General features: G+C 53.3%; 1 protein-coding gene across 1 annotated transcript in view; it reads right to left on the bottom strand.

Annotated features, from left to right (window-relative positions):
* The window catches only part of EPHA8 (EPH receptor A8), a 75101-nt gene that overhangs the window by 43044 nt on the left and 17011 nt on the right, over nt 1-15046 (bottom strand). Inside the window, exon 2 of the mRNA XM_019541353.1 lies at nt 12653-12717. Coding sequence (XP_019396898.1) covers nt 12653-12717 — 65 coding nt within the window. The remainder of the gene's footprint in view (nt 1-12652; nt 12718-15046) is intronic.

Consider the following 15046-nt stretch of genomic DNA (forward strand, 5'->3'; position numbering starts at 1 on the left):
ATACCGTGTCAAAGGCCTTCCTGAAGTCCAAGTATACGACATCCACCCCTCCTCCTGCGTCGAGGCGTTTTGTGACCTGGTCATAAAAAGAGACTAGATTGGTCAGGCACGATCTGCCTGCTACCTCTCTTCCCTCAGAGAGACGGGTGTGCTCGGACCTGTAGATACCCAGTGCAAGGGGCTGCCCCTCTCCTCCGCCACCCAGCCCACCCATGTTCTTTTGCTTTCGCCCCTGCTCTCATCTCTTGTTTCCTGATCCACTTGTCTCTCTCCCCAGCCCTGAGGCGGTCCCAGCGCACTGAGACCACCCCAACGGGGAACCGCAGAGGAGCAGTGCAGGGGCCAGTCAACAAGCAAAAGGGCCCAAACACCAACTCCCATGCTGCACTTTGAAACGGCTCGGCCCCAGCCCAGGACACTCTCTCCACCCGGACAACGGCCCACGCTCGCTCCTTGCCTGATATCAGAGACCTGGATTTGGCAATGAACCTGTGGCATTGGGCAGAAGTGCCCACACCAGGGGTGGACGTGCATGAGTGAGTCGGGCCATTGGTTATTCTTGCTGGTGCGTGCCCTTGCTTTGTACCGGGACTCGGAGCATTAGCTGCCGACGCTGCCCTGCCACTGCCAATCACGGCTGTGGTGAAGGAAGCAGAGCAGGAAAACAAATCTTTTAGGCAGCATTTCAAGTACGTTACAATAAACCTCTAGCTCTGCTCGAACTTGACACAAGCCTTGTTTCACATTCTGGGGATGACCCACGGTTCATTACAGACACAAACCTGACAAGAGCCGAGCGTGCGTGCAGGCCTGATTCGCATTGCACAAAAAGGTAGAACTGGAGACTTTGCTCCAGCGTACGCTTAACAAGGTGAGAAATGCAGATCCACGACAAAAAGGAGCCCAACCCACATTCACGAGAGGGCTGCCAAGGTGACCCCTCCTCCCTGTGCCGGGGCTAGGAATGACTCCAAGGATCAGAGCACCTGGTACTACAGTCACAGTCCCCGCAAATATTTTGACTGTGTGGATCAAACTCAGGAGACAGGGAAGGATGTAGGGCTCTGAAAAGAGGGGTGCAGATGGTGTGCTGCATCATCACATATAACACAGTGAATGTTTTTCTCCATTTAAAAGAAACTAGGTGGTTTGCTAGTACGCTGGGAAGCTAGAACTACATTATTCAGTTTAAAATACAGCAAAAACAAAAGATAACTACTGGACTATGCATTCGTTTGTTAGACTGTAAGTTAAATTTTAAAAAGCCCACAATAAACTAGGCAAAAATGAGCCAAAGTAGTCAGAAGATATTGTGTCATTAGCCCCATAGTCATTATAGTTAAATGTACATCTTTTATTCAGATCCATAAAACAGAATCTAGCCTTTTTGCTGGTGCCTCCAACACTTCACTGTCAGCCATTTCTACCCCTGAATTCATGGGACCACAGCTGAGTTAAGGTTTTTAGCTAGAGCTAAAAACAGTCTGCAGGGCTGTGAAATAAAAGAAAGACATTACCCAGAATGGCTAACAAACAGACAGACAGCAAAACTGCAGAAGAAAGGATAGTTTGAAGATTGGAACATCGTGACCATTAGGAAGGAGAGAGGGCCGTTAACGCCTGTGGAGTGGAGAGAGATTAGCAGGAATCAGGGAAATGACAAGGACCCCTGAGATCAACCGGCTCCCTCAGCCCTGCCTGAATAGAAATGCTGCAGCCCCTCCTAGGCAGCTGGTTTTAAACTCTGGGTAGAACAGGAATCAAACTGCTTCTGAGACCACAGAGGTCTGACAGCGGGGCGGACTCGATGATCTGTTGCGGTCCCTTCCGACCCTAGCATCTGTGACGTGGCCTTGGGGCTCCTACCTGGGTGCCACTCAGCAATGGGGCTTGTGAAAGCATGTCTCTCGAGCAGCCCACAGCCTTGTGATGTGCACAAGGGTGCATTAAGTGACACGGGGCTGCCAAGGTGGCCCAGTGCAATAAAACAATGCACCGCACTGGCTGTGTGGAGTACCGCGCTACATGGGCCACTGCAGCACACGGCACTACAGCACTGCCACGTCGTCCAGCAGCACTGGGCGTCCGGCACACGGCTCGGCACAACACCCGACTCTCCTGGCCATACCACTCTGCATCTCCTTGTGCCCGTCTGTGTGATGGCGGTGGTGATGGCGTTAAAGCCCTCATCTCAATTAATTGAGCACAAATTAACACAACATCTGCTTTCTGTAGTTTTCCTCCCAAAGCCCCTGTGAAATTAATTGTAATTGGAAGCTGGAAAATACACACAAAATAGTGTCGCTGGGGAATGCAGCAGTGCCAGGGATGTGCCCTGTCCCCACACTCGCTGGCAGACAGTGTCGCTGGCTCCCTGCTGTGGGAACCACGGCTCTGGGCACACGACCCACAGGGCCTTTTGGGAAAGGCGGACAAACCCGAGAGGCAACTGCATGCAGAGAAATGCCCTGTCTTCCTACTAGTGCCATTAGCTCTCGGCCACAGCCTCCCTGAGCCTCGCAGCTGGGCCAAGGCCTCTCCGCAGTGCAGCTGAGAGCCTGCAAATTCAGCTCCTGCCACAGACGTGAGCTGGCAGCCCAGCCTAGCCTCCTTGCTGATTTCCACCAAGGTCACTGGGCTACAGGGGACTCTCCTTCATCAGATTCCTTGCCATAGGGTCTCCAGCCAATAAGACTATTTACCTGTTTGGATCTTGCCTTGCCTGGCCCCCGTCTCTACCGCCCAGTCTCTCTGGCTCCCAAGACCAGTGCAGGACACGGTGTGGAGCAGAGGGCAGACCTGCAGCAGCCCCAGCTGGCATTTCCTGATGGCTTGGTGGCACTTTCCTCTTCGAGGTGTCCGACAGGTCCCAAAGCAGCTTTTTTACCCTTGACTGCAACATTGCTGTTGGAAAGCAGAAGGCCTGAGAAATGCAACGGGGAGTCTGGCAGGTGGGCTGAGCAGGCGAGCGCTCTAGTGCTGCCCTACTTCACGATCCCACTGCCAAGCACAGCCCCTGCAGCCTTCCCTCGTTCATTTGAGCAGGTCTCTTTTCCTAGAGATATTTGCTGATGTGCGTCCCGGGCCTCCAGGCTGCCAGTCCATGTGTCTGCCGCTCTCTCCTCTAGCTCAAGGGCTCAGAGCTGTGCAAGTGCTTTCTCCTGCAAGGACTTCTCAAGCTCAAATTCTCCGGTCCTTTAATGAGCATTAATCTGTGTACAGAAGGGAAGACAGCACTAAGGTGCTCACCCTGTGCTCCAGTGGGAGCTGGGAGGTGATGAACCGAGTGAGAGCACTGCCCGTCACAGGCCCCTACAGATTTCAGCATGGCAGCGGGGGCTCTTCTGCACTAGTGCCACTGGGACCCCGCCCCCTGCACTGACAAGGGATCCCTGGGATCGAGGTAGGATCTTTCCCTTGGGATTAGGTGAGAGGACAAGAGGACAAACCCCATGCGGCTCAAGTCGCCCCTCGATCACGTTTGGACCGAAGGGCCCCTGCTCAGGCCTCTGACTGTGGTACTGAAGCGTGGGGTGGGGACAGCGCTGCACCAAGACCGAGCACTGCACAGTCTGGGGGAAAGCGCGTCCGGCTGCCTGATGCCTGCAGGACCCAGGCTGCAGTGGGCATCATTGTGCACCGTGCATAGGCTGCCACCCTGCTGCTGGTGCAGGAATCGTCACTCTGCTACGGCTGGGGTGCAGCGGTGGGGAAGGCTGCCCCCAGCTCCCTGGGTCAGGGCTGTCCAACTTCCACGCAGACAGGGGACATGAGCTGCGGCAGAGAGGGGTATACTCATGTAAGCCATGCCGGCCCTTGCACTGGGTGTGCAGACAGCAGACCCCTCCCACCCAGCACTGCATTGCACACTCGAGCAGTGGTGAAGTCCTTCCCTTCCTCACAGGTGTTGCGAGGCACTTGTAGAGCAGACCCACTGGGTACAGCTCAGCCCTTTTACTGAGCTGCAATGCTACAGTTGTGGGACGAACAGTACCGGAGCCAGAACAACCCTTACCGCTGGCAACAAGGGTGAGGACACCAGCGAGTGAGTGCACCCAACTGCTGCACATTTGCACGCAGGAGAAAGGTTCAGGATCATGAAGAGGAAAGAGCACAGCCTCATCACACTCTTATACACATGTTCCAGACAGTGGCCCGGGGCAGGGAGCATCCCTTCATTCTGCATTTGGACAGCCCGGTGCCATGCTCTCCTGGTCCACGACCCTTGGCTGCTAAGGCAGAACAAGCAAGTGACAGCGATGACAACAGCATGCAGGTGCTGTACATCCAGCAGCAAGAGGAGGGCTGCTAGGCTGCAGGAGAGGCCCCGAGGGAACCATGGATTCCCTGTCCCTCGGACCAGAGTCTACAGATGCCCTGGGCATGTGTCCCTTTAGAGGGAGGAATTGGCTGGAAAAGGCCCAGCTCAATCCCTCCCTCTAGCAGAGGTCACAGAGTTTGTCCAAGCTAAATATCTTTCCCCACTAACTTGTAATAATGAGAAGACCACCCACTCAGATCAGGACCCATCTGAGAGGGAGCGGAAGGCATTCGACATCACTCAGGTGCCCGTGGTCCTGCGGCACCGGCGTGGGATGAGATCCCCTCTCCCTGGGCCTGCAGAAGTGCTCGGCCCCTGGAGAGAAGCCTCAGGAATCTCGGACTGGAAAGGTTTTTCTGTTTCACCTTAATTACAGGATCTATGGCCTGTTCTTCCCAGGGAGAGGAGTCTCTGACCATCTGCAGACTTGACTTTGAATGGCTGGGGCCTGATGAGGTGGCGATAAGGATCAGCTCAGTAATGAAGGCGCCACACATTCACCTGGCCTCCTCAGCCCTGCTCATGTCTGCCTGCTCATGGCTGCTGGTTTGAAGTGGCTTTTATTAAATGAAGCTCAGCTCGTCCCCATCACTGTGGTAAGATCCCCTAGTGAGACGAAAATGAGGACATCATAATTAACGTGGCGGGCGCATGGAGGGGGAGCGAGATTCCATCTGTATTCAGGGACTTGTCTAATAGTTTAAATTAAAGTCAACACAAGTTATAAAAAAAAAATTTACCAGATTATAAAAGGCGAAAGATGCAAATACCAGATATCCGTGAGGCTGAGCAAGGTCTTAGAAATCTCCCAGGGCCTGTGCTGAGCAATGGAGTGGGGGGGAAAGAAGTGGAGGGGAACAAAAGCAGGCAAGGAGAAGCAACTTTGTTCACTGGAAGGGCCTGGCATTGCTGCTTTAAATAACAATCCTCCAAACAGCTCCCTTGCACAGACTTTGTGGAGCCAGGGATGACAGGCTTCCCGAGCCCAGGGTCACTCGCACAGGGAGCACCAAGCCCACCCCTCTTTGCCCTGCCCAGCAGCAAGAGGCTTGTGCTCCCCACAAAAGATCCAGACCTCGCCTCCTTCGTGAGTCCAAGTGTGGAGCTGCGACTACTTCCCAGGGGCCACCATCCCCCAGCACCGCTGTCAATGATGGAGAAAAAAAACCCCATTATTGTAGCAATAAAGCAGTAAATGGGGTTTTTCATAGAGATTATCCCCGTGAAATCAGTCACTGCAATGTCTAACAAGGGATTTGTTAGGCAGTTAACTACCCTGAGCTCTACCTCAGGTCATTAACTGCTGGTACTGACCAGTATCCAGGGAATTAGCAAATGGTGGTACATTGGCTGAACAAGCACGGGTGGTGGGGGCACACTCTTATCTCCGGTACCAGTTTAAATTTTTATCTTCCAACGTGCCTTTCGTATGGATCCGTCTTTAAATAAATGTTAGTTGTACCTTGTCCTGGTGCCTGTATCCTTCCAGGCAGAAAGCTTCTGTTTTGCAAGAGAGGCCCAAGTAAATCACACAAGAAGCAAGTAACACTCAGTCCCAAGCCGAGGAAGATGCTCCTTTCTCACCATGTTGCCTAGGGCAGGATTGTCCATGGCTCTGCCACACGTCCAGACCCCAAGGCTCAGGTGTCCAATCTACCAGCAGGGAACCGGTGTCCAAGTCCTCTACTAAAAGACTGCAAGCACTGTGGCTGGTGTCTTCTGCATTTTGAAGGGGGTTGACAGTGGGTCTACCAGGGGGTGTTGTCCTTGCAGGCAGAAAAGCAATTTTATATTAAGCCTCTGCTCTCAGGAACATTTAGCTGCCCATGCTGAGAGCAGGTGGGATGGTTTGGAGTGGGAACACAGGCTAGGGACTTCTTTTCCTCTATCGTGAGTTCAAAGTCAACGCTGAGCCTCATACAAATGCTTGGAGAGTTAGAGCCAGACTGTGCGGGGCACGGACCGACAAGAGTTGGAGCAACATGGAGCAGAGAATGATTCAAACATAGAAAAACCCTCCATGTTTAACCTGGGACAGAAGCGTGTTACACCTGGAGTGGTTTTGCTATGAGCCACACAGTGATTAGGACATCCCAGCTGTTGCCCTTTTGCAAGAGCGTCAACCATTCCTGTGTCCGCATCTGGATCCAGAGGTGCTACAGTCTAGGGCAGAGGCAGGCAACCTTTTCTGGGGTGACACACCCTGGGTCAGCAGCAGATGGATGGGCGGGTGCTGGGACCCACTTGATGCCTGCGCTTCTCCCTGCAGCGATGGGGGAAAAGCACTCACAGCTGAAACTCCCTGCCACTGAAAGCCACTGAGGTCCCATGTCCATAGGCTGAATCCAGTGGTCGTGTAGGCCACATCTGGGGCAGAGACCATTAGTTGCCAAGCCCCAATCTAGCAGCAGCTGATAGGAAAGCCTGGTTCCTAACAGACAGACCTTTCCAGGCTTTCTCTGCGGAGAAGCCAGGATGTCGCCTTCCAGAAGTGAAGGGGCATGTTAGGAAACCAGCGGGGCAGAAGCAGATGCTGTAGCTGATCTGGGGATAGAAACAACCAGATCCCAGGGTTTTCACCCAGGTGCCTTTCATCAGCTTGTTATTCGCAGTGGTAATACACAAATACTGCAGAAAGAGTCCCCTTTGGGCACAGTCGGCTCATGTTTGGTCTCCACTGGTTGTTTAAGCAAATTTGGTGCAATTTTGCTTGATGCATTTTAATTATTGCAGCATGAGGAAAAGGTGTTTTTTGCTAATGGTCTTTGCCGGAAGCCCTCCAGAACAGCTCTTCTTGGGGAGCAGAAAAAGGCCCATAGCAGAGCAAGGAGAGAGGTTCAGGGTGTGGAAATCTCCATACCTCCTCTCCCTCCCCCCGAACAGCACAGCTAGAAATGAGAGTGACAGAGAATAAGGCACCTGCCACTTATCGGGACATCCATCTGGAAAACAAACGATTTCTACCGAGCAACGCACTGCAGGCAGCACGCTCCTGGTTCCCGAGTCAGCCAGCCGCCTAGATACGATCTAGGCTCTGCACCAGCTCTCAGGACGGGCCCTGCCCTCACTCAGCATCCACCCGTAAAAGTGAACGATGGCAATCTTTGCATTTCCCCAGCAACTTGCAATGCTTTGCAAACATTAATTGACTCAGGCCTGCAGCCTGTCTGATGTGGAGCAGACAAGTATCACGAGCCCCGCTGCATGGAAAGGGTGCAAGAGGTGAAGCATTTTGCCTGAGGGCAAGTGTCAAAGCTGGGATCAATTGCTCTCACTGCTAGACTGTGCTCCTCTGAGGTGTTCATCCTCTCTGGGGGCCAAGCACATGCACCTGTGGTAAAGCGGAGGGAGGTTGCCCAGCAAGAGATCCTCACTGCATTTCATCCAAGCATCTGCCCCTCGGAGGTGGTGGGGTCAGTGATGACATGACAGAGAGCAACTTTCCACTTTCCCCCAGACAGACCATTGCACAGAGAGGGATCCAGCACGCTCCGGTTGGGAACAAGACAGACCGGGCCTGAGCTGATGGCCTGGGAAGGAGCACAATCCCATTGGGCATGCTCAGGGCGTAACAAAGCTATTAGCACAGTCGCACGCATCCGACATGGCAGCATCTCTGTATATTGTCCCCTGGGGCCCGAGGGGGAGGCTGCTGTCAGGGCCCTGCAGGACCTGGCAGGCGGGCTGCAGAGGAGGTCACGGGGAGCGTGGGAGACTGCTGCGCCCTGTTCAGGGCACTCCCATCATCATTAGCATTACAGAAATCATGCACCCTTGTTAGATACGTGGCGCCTGAACAAAATCATTTCCTGTTGGACTCACTAAATCAAAGCCGGCGGTACAATAATTGTTAATAACATGTTGACTCATCTCATCAGTGTTAATTAGTCAGTGGAAAGGCAATCTGCAGAGGGACGGAGTGGGGCGGGGGGGCTCTCTGATTTGACAGGTCAAATGCCATGTGGGCCGAGAGGAGGGAAGTGCAAGGGGGCACGGGCGCTTTCCTGGAGGGGGCTGGCATTGGATGAAGGAGTCTACTCAATGCAGGTGAGGCCTTTAATTACCAATGCAAAGGGGCAGTGCCACTGCGAATCTCTTGGGAGCACTTTGAAGTTGTCATTAAGAGGAGCTGAGCCCCATGGGAGACAGAGCTGCTCCCCGTGACCCTTCCCCACATTGGACTTGTCATGAAAGTGGAGGGTGATGAGCCACATTTAAATGCTGGCTGGATTATGACAGGCAACACCCAGGAGCTGCTCATCCAGAGGAACGTCCAGCTGTGCTGCACACCTCCTGCCCTCCTTGGGGTTGGAAGGGCTCACAGCTGGAGTCACCTGGCCTGAGGACAATGACCCCACCAGCAGCTTCTGAGCCTCAGCCCCACACCTGCAGGCAGACGCTCCCGGCAGAAGGAAGGAGGCTGGTGGAGGATGGAGGCAGCTGTCTGCAAGGGGAAGGGGAGTACTGTGCAGTATGTTGGGGTCAGGGGTGTCTTGGGACCTGTTGTTTGAGGTGCAGGGCGGCCGAGCGGTTAAGGGGAGCTCATGTCCTGCTCTGCACTCGAACTGAAGGTTCCCCATAAGTGGGGAGGCACATTTGGACTGGGAGGTCCAAGGTGGTCAGATGGGATGCTAGCTACATCCCTCTGCTATGTGTTGCCAGCTGCAGGGGCTGGTGCAAGTTACCCACAGTAGCCCAACAGGGCAAAGGTTCGGGGGGGGAGGCATTTTCACTTTTATCCTGGCAAAGGTACCTTGAGCTTGGGCTATTAGATGGCTGCTCCCCCACAGCCACAGGTCCCTCCTGGCTACAGCATCACCCTGTACCGGTCTCAGCCTGTGTTTGAACACACAAGGATCCTCTCGCACTACGACTTCAACCCTAGCACTAAGTCTGTTCTGCATGAACCATGGCTCCTGGGCAGGTGAATCAGTCACAGATTCCTGCCAGGGGATGGCATTGCTCTGACCACGGCTCCTGGATCAGCGCGTCCTCAAGCTCTACCTGCTGCACAGTTCGGCCCCTCATTTTCCTCATGCCTCTGCTCCCCTACCTTGCCCCTGCTCATGCCAAGCATGTTCCTGATGCTCTGAGCTTTCCTAGCACGTAAGTCTTGGACATGGCATCAGTTGGGTATCACATCACCCATCAGGCTCAGCCTCACGAGGAGGCAAAGCTGCCTGGGACACGGAGAAACATTAGCTGTTTGGTGCTCAGAAGCTGGACAGCCCTGATTCGGGTCTGCCCCTTCTCTATCCATTAGCACCTCCTCCGAGTACATTTTGGATTAACATGAGCATGACTGCCGCACTGTGCGCTGGACTGGGTGCGCTGGTCGTCTCGGGCGCACCCCGATCAGTCCACTTGGGAGACTCTGGAGGAGTTTAAGCACTGCCTTGTGTATGGATCACAACTGAGCTTAAACAGGATCAGGTGCCTAGGGAACTTTGCAATCCACCACACTGGTGCCTAATGAGTTTTGTGGCTGCTGGACCAGGGGTTCTCAGTCATTTTTGTGATATAAGTGGTTATTCCAAGTCTCATTTTAGCATAGACTTTGCCAGTCTAGATCTGACCCTTATAAGCCTCACCTGGATAAAGCACCAGGGAACGTAGCAGGGAACATTGTGGCAAAGGTGGGTTGGGGAAGATCTGCCATGCTTCATAGTGACATATTCCAAGCTCTGTCTATTTAGCATCCTTAGGGGAAGGGGAAGGATGACCTGTTACCAGTCTCCATGTTCCTATACATGGAGCAAAACTGTGGTAACAGGCACTCTGATATAGCACACAAGGGCCTAACAAGATCCAGTGGCTGGAAACTGAAGTGAGGTAAATTCAAGGTATAAAACAACAGCAAATATTAATAGTGAGAGTTATTCAAACATCTTGCCACAAGGTAGGGGAGGTTCTCTGTTCCTGGCAATTTGCTAGATCAGAACGGGATGTTTTGCTAGTTCAAACAAGAACTCCCCCAAGGAGGTCCGGTGGCCTGGTGTCTGCAGGGGGCTCAGAGGACATGATCGCGGTGGTCCCTTCTGACCTGAGCATCTGTGAACCTACTAGGTTTCCAGGACACTCCTCCTCGCAGTGTCTGTGTGGTACAATTACTGCTGAGCTAATCGTTTAGTATTTTACAAATCGGATAATGTTTCATAAAATCTCCTTGCCCTTATTAGAAAGAATTCACAGCTCTGATCACTCCTTCTCAAACAGACACAGCGGGGACAGCAAGGCTCCGGTAACAGATCGATGGAAATGATTACAGGCCAGGAAAGATTTCTGTCCGAGAAGGAGCTGAAAAGATTAGGGCCATTTAGTTTGGAGACGAGACAAAGAGGAGACATGAAAAAGCAACATGCGAGCAGAGGCCCTGCCACATCCCCACTCCTAAAAGATGTAATCTTTATGCTATAGATTGTGTTGTGTTGGGGGACTGGTTGCTGAAGGCTTGTGGGAGGGTTTCTGCTCCCCAAACGTCCAAGGATAAGTCTTACGGTCAGGTTCCAGGCTCCATTTCAAATGAACCTTTTGCAAATGCTTCACTCCAAGAGTCTTTGTGGAACCAGCCTCAGCTCTGCAAATGCTTGTGGGGGATGAGGCAGAGGAAGGGCAAAGGTAGGTTGTTCTGGGTAGCTACCCACACCACTGCAAGGCTGCAGGCGACCACCCTGCAGCTCAGCCCCCTGCAATGCAAGGCTGGGCTTGCCCCTGTCCCCTACACAAGATGCCACAGCTCGCTCAGCATTTATTCCATGCTAGGCAGCACTGCAGTTATGCCTATCTAAGATGAGACCACACCATCCCTCCAGAGGCACGTACCTTGGTGCACCAAGGAGTGAGAAGCTATTCAGCTTGCAAGGGGGTATAATACCCCAGCAAACACCCACTATCATTAAGCCTCAAGGCCTCACAATAGCGCACAGCTTTCCAAACCCTGTTGCCAGGATTTAAGTCTGATTTTGACCAGCATGGCACTGGCTAGCTGGCCAGATGCATCTGTGGTAGCATGGCAGCCTGGAGAGCAAGGACATAGACTGCAAGCTACAGCTGAGAAACCACCAGCTACAAAAAGCAAAGAGCAGCGAGCAGATAAATTGATGTCAGTTTGTGTTTCAAGCCCATGCCGAGCCTAATAACAAAGGTGCATCTTGGAGGGGGCACTGGGCATATGGGCGGGAAATGGTAAGAGGGTAGTGGGGTTTGTGTGAACATGTAGAATAAGTGTGCCAGCATGAGAAGCTGGGGCTGTGAGCATGTGTGTGTTGTGTGCTGGGTGCAGGGTGTGTCAGATGCAGCAAGTGAGCGAGTGCAGGTCCATGTGGAAGGGAAAGGACATGTGTTTGGGCTTGTGCATGCAGGCTTTTGCTCTGTGTGTGAAGGTGTGCACAGGCATGTATTTGTGCTAGGGGTGCCGGTGTGTTTGCACATACATTTGGTGCATTTGTGTGTACACACAAAGGTTGCAGATTACACTATTCCCAGCTGCAGGCAGAAATGGATGGATAAATGGCTGCCGAACTTACAGGGAGGCTATAATCCCTCAAGGTATATCAGAGAGCTGTGCTGTTGGTATGTGGTTACCTTTTAGGACTAACAGTTTTCTGGCAGATAAACATCTCTGCAGCTGTATTAGCACAGACAAACAATGGCATCCTGGAGCTGATGAGATTGTGGGAGTAGCTCCAGCCTACCGGCTGCCTGAGCTCTAGCTCATGCTACTTACATGCTGCCAGCGGACCAGCACCACCTCTCCCAGCAAAGGATTCCTGCCACTGCCCAGTATCCAGTATGTGCAGGTAGGCATGGCCATGGCCTTCTGCTGGCTGCTACAGTCCCTCCCGCAGTTAGTGTCCCCCCGGGGTCACTTCCAACCCTGCCAACAGAGCTGCTCGCTGGAGATGCAGAGCAGCAGAAGTGAGTGTGCTCGGATGGACAGCTTCCCCGTGGCATTTGCTGTCTGTGGCCAGCAGCTGTGGTGACAGAAGCAGCCTAATTCACACAAGAGTTTAGACGACCATCAAAGATGACACCAACTTGCAGCTTGGCACAGCACAGCTCAAAGAGGGCTGAGGAGGGATCACCACCATGCATTACTGCTGCCCAGCCCACCTGCAGTCTACAGGAGAAATCCCAGGGAAATGGCATTGTGCTATAGCAGGAGCAAGCAAACTCTGCCACGGTCACTTGCAGACTAATTTTGTCAGGAAGCAGACACGGGCATGTCCCCTCTGGGTATACCCAGCCCACCTATCATGAGCCAAGGCCATGTGCACTGTACACCCCAGGATCTGTTCTGTTCACCATGCTGGGTAAGAGCTTCATACTTACCCCGTGTGCAGGATATGTGAGCCAGCCCCAGTCCCCGGGGATTGTTGATGTATCTAACAAGTTCACTGAAAAATAAAGGGGGAAAAAAAAATCACATTAAAAAATTGCTCCCCTTTTACAAACAGTCAGGAACAAAGCACAGTCCAAGCTATGCTGTGAGGCTTTCTGCAAACAGCGTGCGTACATCCAGCATAAAAGAGCATGTTCACAACCCTTCTTCCATGCTCTTCAGGACACCTAAACCAGGCTTGTACCTCCACAGTACACCAACTGACACTTTGCGGCCGTGCGAACACCCCCTCGTCCCCCCCAGCAGCACTCACCTGTACCATTAAGCTGTGTGCAAGGTGTGCACACCTACATGGGCAGCAAGGCAGCGTGCTCCTACCCCCAAGTCACACACGCCTCTACTGATCTCCTTTTCCCTACACACCAAGAGGTGACCTTTTGCAAATACCACAGCATGTCTGTGAGAAGAGGCCGCATGTTTAAAATAGGAATGAATGCGTGTTGCAGTGTATGGGTGTCTTCTCTCTCTGTTCTTGCACTTCAGCGTGCTCTACCTACACCGTGGGCTCGTCAGCCTCTTCATTCTGTGCCTGTAAAGAGAGTCAACCGTGCTCGTGATTTAGCAGGAGCACTGCTGTTGGCAGAATTGCCTTACGTTCAGTGCCCAACAGGCCTTGGCTAGATCAGGACCCCACCACGACATGCACAGCACACACAACCCTTCTCCAGTGGGTGCAAACTTGGAGAGAGAAGGCTGAAGATCGACTGAAGAGGAGCAAGCAGAAGGTAGCCCCAAGAAGAGAAAGTCTCACCAAAGACGTACATCCATTCTGGGGGCAACAGTACCACCGCGACCCCACATAAAAACCTATGTTCAAACAGCACGGGGATTGCAAAGTCAAGGGAATAGCACACGTAAGGTTGCCTGTGCGTTGGCCAACCTTGGCTGGGTTTTTTTCAGGGACACAGAAAGAGAGAAGCAAATACCAAATTCTGATGCTGAAGGCTAGAAGTTGTGGAGCTCCTCAGGGAAGCTGTTGTGAGAATGGCTTTTTAAACACAGGGAAACCAGTATATTTTTTTTCCTTATTCTCATTCTCAGACAGGACCCAATTGTTTTGGTCAAAATTTAAAAAAAAAAAAAAGTCAGCAAGAGAGGCTGGCATGGAAATTTGATGCAATAGCCATTTGGCAGTCCTAAGCACAGGGCGCTAGCATGGAGCGCCTGTAGCTACCCATGTTTCTCCCAGCTCTGCCCACAGCAAGAGCTAAAAACGGAGACCCCCACCCAGACCTGCCAGCAGTTGTGCCAGCAAGGGTGAGAGGAGCTGCGTCACGTGCCGCATGCCCCGATGAGAGTGCACTGAATCATAGAAAAGCGGGGCTGGCAGGGACCTCAGGCAGGCATCTGGGGATGTAGGCACATGGGCACAAATACCCCAGGCTCCTTTCCCCTGCCTTTCACCCCAGGTCCCTGGGGGCTGAGAACGGAGATGAGTGCTGGCTGCATGGTAGAAATAAGAGGGAAGCGCAGGCCTCTGGGGGTGCCGTGCCCGGCGGGGGAAAGCATGTGCGACTAATTCCTGACTGCTCTGCCCTGGCTCTCTCCCTGCCCCAGGTCCTGGAACACGTAGGACCCAATTCAGCCCTGCGCAGAGCTCTGCACTGGAGGAGGGAGATGGTCTGGTGGGAAGGGGCTGCTCCTTTACCCCTGGGCTGGGGAGCAGGTGATGCTGGGCTGCGCTCTTGCTCCTGTGCCACGCTCTGCAACCCGCTACAGACCGGGAGCTGCAAAGGCAGGTCGCAGCTTGCTCCCATTGCACCCCCTGTCCGAGGCAGAGACCAGGAGGGGAGTCGGGATGAGAGGGATGGTGGAGTGGGCCCTCTCCCTCCAAGCCAGTCCCACCAGCACAGCACCTTTGCCTGCGCCTCCATCAATAAAGCACCGGCTTTTCTGTGGCTCAGCTGAGCACTTCACCCTCACTTTGGCATTTCGGTTTAACGCGTGCACCCCAAAGCCGCTGTCAGGAGGCACCGCAGCGCATAGCTCCAGCCTGAGGCAGCCTGTGCGGCAGAGCTCGTGGGAAGAGAGACGAGGCCCCAAGGGCATGCCTTGAACATCCCCCTGCACATGCTCCATATCCCCTCCATGCTTTGGGGACGCACAAAGCCCATGGGTCTGGGAGTGTCTCCGCGGGTGTGGGCTGGGCTGCCCTTCCTTTACCCCTATCCATCAGACCCGTCTTCCTCCCCTTGCGGTCCCCAGAAACCTTCTTTGTGACCTCTGCCTTTGCTTTACCGATCGAACTCGGGGGACACAGGAGATGGAGGTGCCACATGGGTCACGCAGTCCCATCCCTGTGCTCACAGGCTCCACATAACCCT

Source organism: Crocodylus porosus, unplaced genomic scaffold (genome assembly GCF_001723895.1).
Source record: "Crocodylus porosus isolate Cpor-Errol unplaced genomic scaffold, CroPor_comp1, whole genome shotgun sequence".
Lineage (NCBI taxonomy): Eukaryota > Metazoa > Chordata > Crocodylia > Crocodylidae > Crocodylus > Crocodylus porosus.